The 11,512-nt window shown below is 44.3% G+C and overlaps 2 protein-coding genes and 1 non-coding gene across 5 annotated transcripts; all 3 read left to right on the plus strand.

Moving 5' to 3' along the window:
* Positions 1-3,673: 3,673 nt before the first annotated feature.
* Positions 3,674-7,312, plus strand: LOC101762951 (transmembrane protein 56-B). Of its 3 annotated transcripts, none has more exons than XM_022825547.1 (9): positions 3,674-3,888; positions 4,667-4,816; positions 5,724-5,812; positions 5,904-6,039; positions 6,142-6,216; positions 6,348-6,469; positions 6,554-6,629; positions 6,813-6,872; positions 6,953-7,312. In XM_022825547.1, exons 2-9 carry the CDS (start codon positions 4,688-4,690, stop codon positions 7,085-7,087), a joined length of 822 nt encoding a protein of 273 aa, XP_022681282.1. In that variant the 5' UTR covers positions 3,674-3,888; positions 4,667-4,687; the 3' UTR covers positions 7,088-7,312. The 3 variants fall into 3 exon arrangements, with proteins under 3 accessions (XP_022681282.1, XP_022681284.1, XP_022681283.1); XM_022825548.1 differs by lacking the exon at positions 3,674-3,888 and adding an exon at positions 3,900-4,063 and having other exon boundaries at positions 6,953-7,221; XM_022825549.1 differs by lacking the exon at positions 4,667-4,816 and having other exon boundaries at positions 3,675-3,888; positions 6,953-7,221.
* A 1,011-nt stretch (positions 7,313-8,323) lies between these two features.
* On the plus strand, positions 8,324-9,652 carry LOC111256733 (probable aspartyl protease At4g16563). Its single transcript, XM_022825220.1, has one exon. It carries the CDS (start codon positions 8,324-8,326, stop codon positions 9,650-9,652), a length of 1,329 nt encoding a protein of 442 aa, XP_022680955.1.
* Positions 9,653-10,896: 1,244 nt separating this feature from the next.
* On the plus strand, positions 10,897-10,968 carry TRNAD-GUC. The gene has a single exon. It is a non-coding gene; the product is annotated as a tRNA-Asp (tRNA).
* The last annotated feature ends 544 nt before the right edge of the window (positions 10,969-11,512 follow it).

Raw genomic sequence — 11,512 nt, forward strand, 5'->3', positions numbered from 1 at the left:
CGGCGGGCGTTAGGGTTTGGTGAGGGGCTTCAAGGTGGCGGCGGCGGGTTTTATAGGCTGGGGGGGCTAGGCGTGCGGCCCCAAGGCCCGAGGCAAAGGCGCGTGCGGCACGGACTCGAGCTCGAGTCCAGCTCAGGCGCGGGCGCGAAGGAGGAGGGGGATGATAGGCGGGCCCCGCCTATCATCGGGTGAAGGAGCGGCTGCCACTGCTGGGCTGCGGAGGCGGCGGCGGGAATGGGCCGGCAATGGAAGCGGGCCGCTGCTAGGTCGGCCTAGCCTGCGAGTTGCTGCTGTTGAAGCCGAGCCGAAAGGAAGTGTGGGCCAAAAGAAGAAAGAGAAGGAGAGAAAAGGAGAAGGTTTTCAATTGTTTAAAAGATTCGAACAAATGAATTCAAATTTGAATTCAAACAACCAAAATCAATGCACCAGCATGAATGCAACAATAAACTCTTATCATTAATTAAATTTTAGAAAAACATTTGAATCCCTAGAAAATTAAATAAAACCTTAGAAAATCCTTAGATCCTTAAATACAAGCAATTAGATTCTAGAAAATTCTAACAAATTTTATTAATTTGCAAAAGTTTGAAATTTAGGGTGTTACAAATCCTACCCCTTAAGATGAATCTCATCCTCAAGATTCGGATGGATTAGCAAAGAGCTGGGAAAATTCTACCTTCAATTCATCCTCTCTTTCCCATGTTGCATCATCCTCAGCATGGTGACTCCACTGTACTTTGCACATCCTGATTACTCTGTTCCTGGTGACCCGTGCTAGAGTATCCAAGATCTTGATGGGATGATGGGATATTCAATGTAGGTGAGATCATCTTGTATATTCAACTCCTCCATAGGTAACTGTTCCTCTGTAACTCTAAGACACTTCTTCAACTGAGAGATATGGAACACATCATGCACATCTGAGAGTTGATTGGGTAACTCCAATAGATAAACTACTTCTCCCATCCTCTTTAGAACTTTGAAAGGTCCAATAAAGCTAGGTGACAACTTTCCTTTAACTTTAAATCTGCGCATACCCCTGATAGGTGATACTTTGAGATACACGTAATCACATTCTTCAAAGTATAATTCTCTCCTTCTAGTATCAGTGTAACTCTTCTGCCTAGATTGAGTTGTCCTTAAGTTCTCTCTAATGATCTGAGCTTGTCTTTCAGCTTCCTGGATAATCTTTGGCCCAAACAACTAACTCTCTCCTGCCTCGCTCTAATACAGAGGGGTTTTGCACTTCCTTCCATATAAAGCCTCAAATGATACCATCTTGAGACTAGCTTGGTAACTGTTGTTATAGGAGAATCTGGCATAGGGCAAACTTTTATCCCAACTACCTCCATGTTTTAGAGCGCAGGCTCTCGACATGTCCTTAAAATCTGATTTGTCCCCGCAATCTGTTCATCTGTCGGAGGATGGTTGACATGATGGCTGATCAAATCAGGATTGTATGGTACTAGCGCTTCACTGGTGTTGTCCTGGTGAAGGGGGTGTTTGGATACGAGGTGTTAAACTTTAACAGTGTCATATCGTATATTCGGATGCTAATTAGGAGAACTAAACATGAGCTAATTATAAAACTAATTGCAGAACCCTGTGCTAATTCGCGAGACGAATCTATTAAGCCTAATTAATCCATCATTAGCAAATGGTTACTGTAGCACCACATTGTCAAATCATGGACTAATTAGGCTTAATAGATTCGTCTCGCGAATTTACACTTCATCTGTGCAATTAACTTTATAATTAACCTATATTTAATACTTCTAATTAGCATCCAAACATCTGATGTGACGGGTGTTAAATTTTAACATCCTATTGCCAAACAGCCCGGAAGTCTGAACATGAGGGATTTCAGGTTCAGTAGAGATGATGTCAAGCTATGTCAGGCCTTGAGAATGCCCTTTTCTGAACATCGCAAACAATCGGTTCTGAAACCAAAAGTGACTCGACCTAAACATAGCAGACGAGATTGAACTTTGCGTTTCGTCTTTTTTTAAAAAAAATGAAATTGTGCTTCATCCGTGCCACACGCGCAGTTGGGCCGATCTGAATCATCGACAAACAAAAAAACATCGAGATCGGCGAGCGAGCGAGCAGGCAGGCTGCAGGATCAAGTGGCCACATGAGCATATATGAGTGAGATGAGATCACGACGATGAAGCAGAAGGCCCATCAGCCCATAAACCAATGTTACATGTTGACTCATGGGGATAATCACCACTTAATCTCATAATTGTTAAACAAGAGCACATGAAGGACCAAAACAAACAAGATTATAGAATTCTGGCAGGAGCCATCGAATCAGGGGACTTGGGGAATATTTGGCCTGGCCCTGTGCTCTCACGAGTCACAATACCTGTCATCCTTGTAGCTGCTATAGCATCAGGCAAGCAAAGAAGGCCGCTGAAAATCATGCATGCCTTCTTGTCTTTTGGGTGTTTTTGTCTCTCCCCCTGAACAGGTGGACTGCCAACCACAGGATCTCCCAGTAAACAGGACGAAAAATTAACATCATGAGTATCGTTTGGTGGCAATCATTTCCATGTTTCGTTCCCAACTGTGGACATGAGAGACTTCTGTAGTTTCCAAGGTCCATGCACAATCTCCAGTCTTAATCTCCTGGGAGTCAGTCGTCGTATGGATGAAGATGGCTCCAAGCCATGTCAGCCTCCACAACACAAAATCTGTGATAGTGCGATCTTCCAGGGAGAATGACAAGAACGCCTGACCATCGCTGCACATTCCTTAGCCCAAGCAATTTGTGCTGGAAAGTGAAAGCAAAAGTGATACATCCACCTTCCTCTCCACTGTCAAGAAATGACCAGAGTTGGCAAGGAATCAACAATACAGTCCAATCTGTTTTACCGCATTTTAGTTGTGAAACGAGCAATTTTCATAAAACTACACAGGTGTGTGCAAAATTTCCAGGGAACCGTATTTGCTGCAACACTTACCAAAGAACCGCATGCTTTACATCGTGCAAGTTTAACCATAGTTGCCATCTGGCTGCCACTGACAAGTGGGTCCTGTTTGGTGGGCTATTGTGGTGTTGGTGACCATGTTTATAAAGCCGCGTTGCTTTGGCGCGAAATGCACATGAATTTTTTTTATCTTCTATGTGCACTTCGATATTTATGTGCACTTCGATATTGATTATTAGCTAGTACTTGATATTTTTATAAATCATCTGATACATATAAATAACTTCTTCAAATCTTATTGTCGCCACTCGCCAATATGGTAGCACTTTTGGTCATTTACTCGTTTATAAGTGTGAGCTTGACATGTAGAATTCACATGTCTAATAATGGTACGTGATTCAAGTGATAATAAAAAATCAAATATTAAGAAGTTATATATATCTTATTTACATAAAAATCTGAAATGTTGTCTGTAGATTTAACATATCAACAACCATGTGGTCCTACGTCGTACTTGTATATAAATCTTTCCTATTTTGAAATATTAGTGACCAAAGATTTCAAATGGTTGATTGCATATTTGCTCATAACAAATTTGTTTACTATTTGCTTTCCAAAAAAACTTATTTGCTTATTTTGGAACACTTTTTTTATGATTTGGAGGAAGTATACCTCACATGTTTCCTGTTCTTTTTTGAAATAAATTTCCCCTACTCTCCTTGCCGTAGGTTTTTGGTACTTTTCCCTTCCCTTTGCTTCTTCTAGCACGTTCTCCTTTCCCCCGACTTCCACCTTCCAAGAAAGCAAGAACAGGGGACAAAAGCGAGTGAAGCAATCAACGAATCAGCGCCATCCAGGCTCCAATCCAATCCGGTTGCTTCGTCTCCAACGCTACCTCACGGGGCGCGGCAACCGCCAGAACCTCCCCTCCTCCGCAACCGGCCGCCAGGCGCAGGTAACGGTACCAAAGTGCCATTCTCGTCCCTTCCTCCCGCCCTCACGCTTCTCCGCTTGTCCGGCGCAACTGTTTGGGCGCTTTAGGGTTTCGTCTGATTCGGCGTTCCTGAGGATCAGGAGGAGCGCCCGTTCTTGGCGCCCCCGGTGAATTCCGTTGTGGGTTTCGCTTACTGGTTGGTGATTCTGTTAATCCTTTGGGTAGTGGAATGCATGAGAAAGATGTTTGGTTTCTTCTTCGGGCTATTTCGTTCGATCTCGGTCGTCGTTCATTAAGTTATAGTTCTTCATAGCTTCCGGTCCATGTCGAATGCGCCGGAGGTCTGATATTGATTGCTAATGTTTTTTGTTGGATGTAATAGTAGGTCTGCTGTTATTGTTTTGGGTTATTTGCAATGGTTCCTTTGTAAAAACCCATGTACCATTTACAAACAATATATATCTGCGGCATGTATTGGTGGATGATAAGAGGATGCATATCCGGTGAAAATCAGCTGATTATTGCAAGTTTGTGAAATTAGGTGAAAGGGTGCATACCTGGAATAGAACATTTTCATCGGATATTGTGCCTGAAACATGTTTTTTTAGGGGAATGCCTGAAACATGTTCCCTTCTTTGTTTTGTTGTACTCTTACAAATGCCCGATTTCACTTGTTACACTCAATGATCATGCTGGCTATGCAACACTAGATATTGTCGAATGCTTATTATTCAAATTTGTTCTATCATCTTTATATTACCAGCTTAACTAACATACCTCTCCTTGACTTCTTCATTAGGTTTTGAGTTGATAGATTTCAATGGATTTTCCTGTGGATCCAATCATGATGTATAAGTACAAAGCCGAACTGTTTCTTAAGGAATACTTGCTAGCAGATTCATATGTTCTGTATGCTGCTGTGCTTGGGGGGATCCTGATGTGCAAGTTGGTACTGTAATTTACTTGAACTTTGTTTGTCAAAATTTATGATCAGTCCTCATGTGCATTAACATAGTAAGATAAGAGCATGATATACACAGAACCTCATATATCTCTGCTCTGTTTGTTTTCATTGGAACTTTTTTTCAAGTGTTATTAAGCCTTTTCTTTTTCTTGGAGAAGTTGTGCAAATCTTATTTTTCCTGTCTAATCCTGATTCACTACAAAGAGAACCATTGATGAGGCTTTATTAACTTTTTACTGTTTATGTGAAAGTTAGTGTTGGCAGAAAATGACTGAGCTAAGCTCTTGACAGTATTAGGACTTCTGTTTGATCTTAGCTATTTTCTTTCAGTTAGTCTCAATCAATGCTTATCTGAACTTAAATGAGAAGCACTTTAAAAGTACCATGTGATGTTTGAACTAACTCCTATCCCATTTGCAATGATTCTTTGAAAAGAGCACACACTACAGCATGATGATGGCTTTGTAGAATACGGATGATATCTTTGCATTAATTAGGTATTCAAGTAGAATGATGCTTAAATACGATGTAAGGCTATTGAGGACAACATTGCAAAACTCCAAAAAGAAGTGAAATTATAAGAGCTTGTGGGAAGGGTAAACCAAGTGATCGACGATACACAGACAAACAATAGCATATATAAGCTTAGAGATAATTCATCTGCACCACACCTGCTGCAGTGTTCCCAAATCTACCATATTTACAGAATCACTGAGGAGTTGGAATGACTCCTTAGAGCCAAGATACTATGCTAATACTGAGCATGATCCAACATTGCATATGCTGATTTTACATTCTTCGTTGGAACATTCCGATGATCCATATTCTAAAATATACCAAAATCCTGTCACTGTAATAATTTATTGACTATTTTTTGTTTCTACGAGTTCAGTCCTACGACATCACACACATGATCAGTGCTATCTACTTCAAAGGTTATGCTTCCCTTACAAATATTCGGAAGATTGAATGGAACAATAGGTACTACTAATATTACACTTCTATTTTCTGCAGCATCCTCTGTTTATTTTAAGTTTCTGATGATACTTGCTCTGATTTTTTTCTGCTCCAGGGGAATGTCCACTGTCCATGCAATATTCATTACAATTATGTCAGTATATCTAGTCTTCTTGTCAGGTTTGTTCTCTGATCGGCTGGATGGACCAGTAACATTTCGGAGTTCGCACCTCTCCAATTTTACATTAGGGGTATGCTGTTACTTTGCTGTCATGTGAAAGTAGGAAACTTTATTGTTTGATGTATACATGTTTTGCTCCCTTGCCTCATGAGTTGCATCTTATTTTTACCAGGTGTCTGTTGGGTACTTCATTGCAGATCTTGCCATGATATTTTGGTTTTACCCTTCCCTTGGTGGTATGGAGTATGTAAGTAAACAGACCACATCATAGTTCACCCTCCTCCCCTCCCTTGTTTTAACCTAGGCGTATTGCTCTAATTCAGCCCCTGTAGACTGCATGCTCTGCCTGTAACATTTACTCCTGGCATCCTTTGTCAGGTTTTCCACCACATTCTATCACTTGTTTGTGCTGTATATGCCATGCTATCTGGGGAAGGACAGTTATACACGTACATGGTTCTCATCTCTGAAACTACGACGCCAGGAATCAACCTACGATGGTCAGTGAATTTACGCAAAATATTTGTTGCATGCTATGATCTTTCAATACATCTAACCTGTCGTTCTACCTCTATTTCATCAAGGTTCCTTGATGTCGCTGGAAGAAAAAACTCCAAAGCATACCTTGTCAACGGAATTGCAATGTTTGTTACTTGGCTGGTAAGCACTTCGTGGTCACTTTCACTATGTCAGAGCAGATCCCATCACTAGTATACAACGAAGCTAACTTTAACTGGATGCCTTTTTTTCAGCATTATAAATATGATGTCCTTTTGTTATGTCTATTTATTGAATCTCATTGTATATGGGTGCGCTAATGTTGACGCAACTGCCTTTACGCAGGTGGCTAGGATAATTCTGTTCCTCTACTTGTTCTATCACATCTTTATGAACTATGACCAGGTACTTGGTGGTTCTGATGAATTCAGTATACAAAATACTACCACCCATATATTTATCAGTCAATGCCTTCTTATTGACAGGTTAAGCAGATGGACACTGTTGCTTGTCTTCTGATATCTGTTGCCCCCACTGTACTATTCATAATGAATGTAATGTGGTTTTCCAAGATCTTAAGAGGTCTCAAGAAGACACTGGCCAAGCGGCATGTTGAGTAGGGGAACGTGTGCATTCATGTACAGTCTGCATACACGATATCCACTCATCTGTACATTCACGTACAGCTATGTACAGATTTGCACTATTCAGTAGGCATTAATGCAGCTACGCTGGTAATTCAGCTTTTCCCTTGTGATCCAGGCTGCTCAACCTGTTTTCTGGATGCTCTCTTGATATTTTTGGCTATAAATGCGTGTGCCTCATATACTTTATTCCATTTGTAAGTTCAGTGCTTTTATATTTCAAAACCTAGGTTTATGCCATCGCTTCAATTCCACTTTTGATTTTTGAGAACCATCATTTACCCCTGTTGTAGTCACGTTTTTGCCCTTTCTTATTACCATCCACTTTGATAATCATGGACAAGAAAGCGTAATGAACTCGGTACCTTCTTTTTTCTTCATTTAAGTTTACCCCCATTATTCTGGAGACTGTTACTTTAGTTTCCTTGTTAGTCGGGATTGGTTAAATATACAGCAAATTGATATGAGGTTCGACATGAATTAAGGCTTAAGTTCCTGAACACGTCTAAGCTGGAGATATAAAAAACAGAAACCAAGAAAGCTTTTGCAAAAGTTCACTAATGTGCATAATTTTCATGTATTACTCTTGTAATTATAGAGGCCATTTGTGGGATCCAGCATAGAAAGGACATACAGAAAGAAATAATCCTTGGATCCCAGAATAGAACTACATTTCTAGTACAATCAATAAATGCAAGTGTCTGTTGGATTAGCATTGCTCTCTATTAACAAGGACAAATGGATGGCGATAAAGGTTGAAGGTGTCAGAAGTTATTCAAAATACCATGATCCCTCCTAGATACCAGCTAATGAGATGCTTGGAAAGTGACCCTCCTGACATCAAAAGTAGTCCCTTTATGTTTGTTATGTTGGCCATACAAGGCAAAACCTGCTACCAACACTGAAATAGATATTCTAGCACAGCATGACTTTTAATAGCATAATATGGATGCATTTCATATTACTTGCATTATTAATTGCAAATTAGATGCTTTTATTGATGTAAACAGCTTTCTAAGGCTTATAAATACTCCTAATTCTCTTCTCCTGCTCATACTATCACACAATATGCATCCTTTCATTCACATATACATCATTCTTCTTTGCATCATATCCAGCTTCTTCAATTCCCAGGCAACAGATACCAAACCCCGGAGCCAGAGCAGCCTTGTCCTTGGCCTTAGCCATGTCAGGTCTCTGTATACTCCATCCATGACACTACTGAACTCCACAAAATATGACTTCTTGGACATCGTAGAACCAGTAACAGCATACACAGATGGCTACTTGCTGTCCCTGAACCTTGGCACACCCCCACAGGTCTTCCAAGTGTACCTGGACACGGGGAGTGACCTCACCTGGGTCCCCTGTGGCACCAGCAGTTACCAGTGCATGGAGTGTGGCGATCAGCATAGCTCCTCTAAGCCAACCCCAATGTTCTTGCCGTCTCAATCCTCGTCGAACACATGGGACCTCTGCGGCAGCCGCTTCTGCGTCGACGTCCACAGCTCCGACAACAGGTTTGATCCTTGCGCAGCGGTGGGATGCGCCATCCCTGCCTTCACCAGTGGTCTCTGCCCCAGACCTTGCCCTCCTTTCTCCTACACTTACGGCGGTGGAGCACTGGTCCTGGGGTCCCTTGCAAGGGACTCTGTAACGCTCCATGGAAGCATACATGGCATTGATCCTCTGTCACCTGTGGAGTTCCCAGGCTTCAGCTTCGGCTGTGTGGGCAGCTCCATCAGGGAGCCGATCGGCATTGCCGGGTTCGGCAAGGGCACGCTGTCCCTGCCCTCCCAGCTAGGGTTCCTGGGCAAGGGCTTCTCCCACTGCTTCCTCGGCTTCCGGTTCGCGAGGAACCCCAACTTCACCAGCCCTCTGGTGATGGGCGACCTAGCGCTGTCGTCGGCGACCGACGACGGCGGCTTCATCTTCACCCCGATGCTGAAGAGCGTCACCTACCCAAACTTCTACTACATCGGCCTGGAGGGCGTCAGCTTCGGAGCCGATGGCGGCTCTGCTTCCACCATGGCCGCTGCTCCCCCGAGCTTGAGCGGCGTCGACTCCCAAGGCAACGGCGGTGTGCTCGTCGACACCGGGACGACGTACACCCACCTCCCGGACCCGTTCTACGCGTCGCTCCTGGCGTCCCTCGCCGCGGTCGTGCCGTACGGGAGGTCGCGCGACATGGAGGCGCGCACGGGGTTCGACCTCTGCTTCAGGGTCCCCTGCACGCGCGCGCCGTGCGCGGCGGAGGACGACGAGCTGCCGCCGATCAGCCTCCACCTCGCCGGCGGCGGCAGGCTGACGCTGCCCAAGCTGAGCAGCTACTACCCGGTGACCGCGGTCAGGGACTCCGTCGTGGTGAAGTGCCTGCTGTTCCAGAGGATGGACGACGACGGCGGTGATGCCGGCGGCGGCGGCGCGAGCGGGCCGGGAGCGGTGCTTGGGAGCTTCCAGATGCAGAACGTGGAGGTGGTGTACGATCTGGTGGCGGGGCGGGTGGGGTTCTTGCCGAGGGACTGTGCCCTCCGCGCCTAGTGGTGCTGCCACTTGGGTTGGTGCACTTTGTGGCATCTTTTTCGTGCACGATATGATCGAAGTGTGTGTCGCGGTCGCAGGTGTTGTTTGTCATCTGTTGATCTGAGTTGGCCCGTACGGCGGGCGTGCGAGGCTCAAGCGGCCGGCCGTACTGAGTCACTAGGAATTGGGGACTTCATGATGACGTGAAAGCAACTGGTGTTGAATGGAAAATTGGTGCCTTTTGATTCAGATGCGAGATTAAAGGCGCTTTGTGTGATTGAGGTATGGTAAAGCTTGTGCGCGCTTTTCGATTCAAGTGTTGCCTCTGATCAGGTTATTGTATCCCTTGCTTTACAAAGTGTTAGGTGGTGATCGGTAGAGACAGGCCGTGACTGTAATACAGTAACCTTTTGAAGACGTAGCAAGCAACTCGTCGTTGTAGTATAGTGGTGAGTATTCCTGACACCGGTTCGATCCCCGGCAACGGCGCAAGTTCTTTTTTCTATTTGATATCACGCAAGAGCTGAAACGAGCTCGTCCATCGCAACTTCGCAAGGGCGTCGCTGCAAGCCCTAGCTAACTGGATAACAGAGCTATTCCTTTTCATACCCAACTCATTGGCAGTTGTTCCCCATTTATCTAAGAACACCATGGTATTTATTACAAATTGGAACTGAATCACAGTAGTTTTGTAGTATAACAATATGTATGATTTCATAACCTCTTCTTTCGAGAGCTCATAGATCATTTGCTAAACTCTAGCCTTAGTCCTTTTTTTAGGTGAAATGCTTTTGCTAGTTTCATAGCTTAGGTACCAATAGTTCGCGAGAAAACCATTCGATCATTCCAAAAGAAAACGAGATGAGTTCTTGTTGCGAAAGATCCCTTAATTATTGCTTGAACATCACTTCGGCTTTTCATACTAATGTTGCATTGTGCTCGCTCCAACTCGTTAGTCTTAGCAAGCTAAGCCTAGTTAACTTGGTATAGCCATCCGTACATGTGCTCCTGATGATTGTTAACATTTGGCAAGCTCACTTCAACTCGTTAGGCTTAATTAACAAGCTGAGGCAGGCTAACTGGTTGTGTCTGAACGACGAAACCGGGAATGCGCAATAGCAGGATGCCAGGATGCATCGTCTACGTGGTGGCCTGTCGAGTTCTGCCGCATTCATCTTTCCATCACCGAGTCCGTCGACCGTCCAACTTCTTTGGGAAATGGAAAGTGTGTTATTATATTCAAAAGAAAACTTGACATAGAGGTCGTTGTAGTATAGTGGTGAGTATTCCCGCCTGTCACGCGGGTGACCCGGGTTCGATCCCCGGCAACGGCGCTTTATTTTTTTTTGGCTAATCGTCTGGGTACCGGCGGCGCCTCCTTCCACTGGTAACCCATCATTTTTTGCGTCCGGGAATTAGCTCAGCGTCACCGCCAGCTCCCGCGCCGCTGGAGGGCCTGAACGGCTGGGCGCCCAGTGTGGCCATGGTATCGTTAGGCCCAAATCAGGTCAACCGCGGAGTTGTTGCCATCCTATCCTATCGTTAGGCCTTTAGCTAATCATCGGTAGCGGTGGTTGTTCTCTATCGTTCCAAGTACGATTCTGGAGTGGAGCAACCGATCCTGGAGTAGTTGCATAGCACAAGCGTTTCTTGATTTCCTCAAGTAACGGACTGGTTCAATTTATTCATCAACTTCTGCACTGCATATTCATTCAGGGCGACACTGTCCTCACCTGGCTCCGTTCCACTGTTTCTTTCTACTATGCACGAATGTAGCTCTCTACCATCGACACAGTCCTTTTCATGTTTGATTAGAACATCAATGATTTTTGCACTTACTGACTTGCATCCACGTAAGTCAGCACCTTGGGGACTCTC

This window comes from Setaria italica, chromosome III (assembly GCF_000263155.2).
Source record: "Setaria italica strain Yugu1 chromosome III, Setaria_italica_v2.0, whole genome shotgun sequence".
NCBI lineage: Eukaryota > Viridiplantae > Streptophyta > Magnoliopsida > Poales > Poaceae > Setaria > Setaria italica.

Coding starts and splice junctions, on each gene's coding strand:
- LOC101762951 (XM_022825547.1), top strand. CDS start 4,688: ATGGATTTTCCTGTGGATCCAATCATGATGTATAAGTACAAAGCCGAA. Junction 5,813..5,903: donor AAGATTGAATGGAACAATAG/GTACTACTAATA, acceptor TTTCTGCTCCAG/GGGAATGTCCACTGTCCATG. Junction 6,470..6,553: donor CCAGGAATCAACCTACGATG/GTCAGTGAATTT, acceptor TATTTCATCAAG/GTTCCTTGATGTCGCTGGAA.
- LOC111256733 (XM_022825220.1), top strand. CDS start 8,324: ATGACACTACTGAACTCCACAAAATATGACTTCTTGGACATCGTAGAA.